At 32.9% G+C, this 3202-nt stretch overlaps 1 protein-coding gene across 1 annotated transcript; it reads right to left on the reverse strand.

The window, feature by feature from the left end:
- Nucleotides 1-1366, reverse strand: LOC105785723 (uncharacterized protein At1g66480). Its single transcript, XM_012611853.2, has 2 exons — nt 697-1366; nt 1-240 (listed from the first exon to the last, which is right to left on the reverse strand). The coding sequence occupies exons 1-2, from the start codon at nt 1285-1287 to the stop codon at nt 154-156; spliced, it is 678 nt and encodes a 225-aa protein (XP_012467307.1). The 5' UTR covers nt 1288-1366; the 3' UTR covers nt 1-153.
- Between the last annotated feature and the right edge of the window lie 1836 nt (nt 1367-3202).

Raw genomic sequence — 3202 nt, forward strand, 5'->3', positions numbered from 1 at the left:
TAATGGGAAACCAAAATGTTTTTTCATTTCATCTCTAACTCTTAGCTATTATAAAACTAACATTCCCCTACATTTGTTGCTACGTATGTACACAAAAAGCAGCAGCATATAGGGCGAGCTCAGAGAGGGTATCTTCAATCTTCCATGGCCTCATTAATTTATTTGATTTCTCTCTGCTCCTGAACCTACTTCTATTTGGCTCCCACCTCCTTCCTTCACTGCCACGAAACTCACCCGTTTCTGCAACACCAAAAATAAATCTACATTCTTTAAAAGAGGAAAATATTATATATGAAAAGACGTGCATGCATGTTTAGAAAAATGTTCAAGGTAAATCTATATAGTTTGGTCAAAATTAATTTTCTTCCTGGCAGTAAAGAAAAAGAAAGGTCCAACACCTTTTTTCAATCACAAATAATATTATATTTTAAATATAAATATGGAGTTATCTGATTCAATAAATAATATCAATTCAATTTTGATCTTATAAAAATACTTTAAATTAATAACCGAAACAACTTGTTTTATATTTTCTGAAAACACCATTTTCCATAGGTCATATCGTTCACACTATGCAACTAAAGAGGTAGCAATAAATGTCAACTCCAATAACCATTTTCTAATAAACACTCTGTAAATAAATAAATAAAGTGCGTGGCATGAAAACAGGTTCACTGTCTATGGGAATGAGCTAACCTCACGTGCCTTGAAACCTTCTCCGGTGCTTCCATGGCTACCCGCCCAACGCACTTGTTGTTTCCCCTTCACCGCACCTTCACGTGGGCTGTTCCCACCATTGGCCGTGCAAAGCTGCATGATTTTCTCAACGACCTCTCCTTCATTTTCACTCTCTTTCATCAACCTTTCCACCTCCGCCTTGGGCACCCTCAACCTCACCCTCATTGCCCCACTTTCACCTTTCTCGGCACCCGTGCTTTCCCCTTTCATCAGCGTGAGGTCCGACACCGATCTCCTCGACAACATCAAGCCCTCCAGCCTGTCTTTAGCACTCATGTTCACACCCGACCGAACCCTCCTTGGAACCCTCTCCTTGGGACCTTCGGGCAATACTACCAAGAAGTAAAGCCTCTTAGGCTCCAACCCGTGATGTGCCTCTAATGGCTTCGCTCGAACACCGAAATGCTTAACAGCTTCGGATTCAAGCAACACATGCCCTGGATAATCCTTCACCACATCTTCAGCTCTCACCGGCGTCTTTAGCTTCAATGTTTCCCCGTTTATTTTCATCACCTTGGTTGTCTTTTTCGCTGCCAGGCTATTCCCCATTTTCAACTATTAAAGTGCACAAACTGGGTTTGGTTGGTTGATAAAGGGTTTATAAGGGGATCACTAGTCAACAATGAGGGCAAAGGTTCTGAAAAAGAATGGCCGTAATTTATGTTTGACAATGCAAAATATGAAGACAAAAAAAAAAATTAAGTACGTAAGATATCGCTTTCCAATTTTTGTTTTTTGTTTTAACTAGTAAGTCCTATTAACGAAGTCCATTTTCAGGGTTTACAAATTTACCAATACGTTTGGAATTTACGGCCAACCCAACCACCAAATGCAAAAAATTTGTAGTCAATTTCCAAATTAAAATTCCATCTTTCGTTTGATAAATTAGAAAAAGTTTAGTTGATAAATTTATTAAAAATCAATTCAAACATTACAAATCCCAATAAGGTATTAAAACGACAGCTACAAAAGATTGATTTGTCTCATAAAGTGAAAGACAGCTTCTTCTTTTTTAATTATTTTTCAAGGACACAAACCAAGGGTCCAAATTGACAGTCGGCTCATCAACTTGGAACTCACTTCTTTCCTATGCATTACACTCCTCTCTCATATTTTCAATTCAATTTCGACCTTATATTATGTGAGCTTTATGATAGGTCAGTTTTGGGTTGCCTTTTATTCATGATCTAAAATATATGAAATCTTTTTTGTTAGCTTCTATACCCAATATTCATGGGCATGCCAATCAAAATTTAGTCCCCTTTTTTGGCTTAGGTAGATTTCTTCTAGAAAATTATTTATTTTGCCAAAATGCCCCTAGGAAAAACATATGTAAAAGGAGTTGGTCCAATTCGTGATTTAGGAATAGCTTTGCTTATGAAAATTATTTCCTTAAAAGCCTATCCTAGCTCAAGTGATATTAGATTTATTTGAGTTGTTTTATGGGATTATAAATTTTTCAATCACATGAATTATTTTATTCTATAAAATTGACATCGGATCATATAAATTTTTTAAATCAAATTTCTTCGAAATACAACTTTCTAGGAGGAAATTTTTTATTTTATTTTAAAATTCTCATGTTTTAATCGGAGTAAAAACATGTACCTTTAAATCCACGTCTTTTTATTATTGAAATAGTGATAATGTCTATTGAATTAAGGCTCAAATCACAACATGTTTTGATATTTTTAATTAGGCTTAATATATCATTTGGTACTCGAGTTTGACACTTTTTTAAATGTGGTACCTGTATTATTTTAGATCTAATCTAGTATTATATTTGATAAAATTTATATATTTTGGTGCCCAAAGGTGACTGTGTTAACTTTTTAGTGTTTGATTCAAATTTTAGGATTGATTTTATAAAAGTTAATTGCTAATAGTATCGGGTTTGAATTTTCATGATTTTTCTAATAGAATAATTTTAGTGTTAATTGTGGATTTGTTTAATTTATCAAATACGGATGGATGTGATTTAATTCCAATTTTATGGTTGATTTGATGAAAGTTAATTGTTAATGTTATTAGCTAATTATAAAATTTCATCAAATTAAACACTAAAAATTTAACAATATCATTGTCGGTACCAAAATATATAACTTTTATCAAATACATGTAAAATGTTAAACTTATGCATTAAGCATTTTAATTATTAGGAAGAAATTATATTTTTATTTTTGTTTTTAGAAGCAAACAAATTCTTATATTTTCCTATCAAGAATAAGGATTGGAGAATAAATGCCGATGGGGCTTTTTAAGTAAATATTTATAAAAAAATGTATTGCATACAAAATAGTGTTTCGTTTAACGTGCTTTAGCCAAATGTAATTCGAGTGTGCGATCATAAACTTTCATCAATCAACACAACCTTTTTAAAGTTAAAACAAAAAAGGTTCTAAATTTCATTTACTCAGAAAATACTTGGTAAATTAAAACCATTTCGTCTCACTAAATGACAAAA

This window comes from Gossypium raimondii, chromosome 1 (genome assembly GCF_025698545.1).
Source record: "Gossypium raimondii isolate GPD5lz chromosome 1, ASM2569854v1, whole genome shotgun sequence".
Classification (NCBI taxonomy): Eukaryota; Viridiplantae; Streptophyta; class Magnoliopsida; order Malvales; family Malvaceae; genus Gossypium; species Gossypium raimondii.

Excerpts from the sequence above, each read along its gene's own strand:
- LOC105785723 (XM_012611853.2), bottom strand. The coding sequence starts at position 1,287 with ATGGGGAATAGCCTGGCAGCGAAAAAGACAACCAAGGTGATGAAAATA. Across the intron at positions 241-696 it reads AAGGTTTCAAGGCACGTGAG|AAACGGGTGAGTTTCGTGGC; the intron begins GTTAGCTCATTC and ends TTGGTGTTGCAG.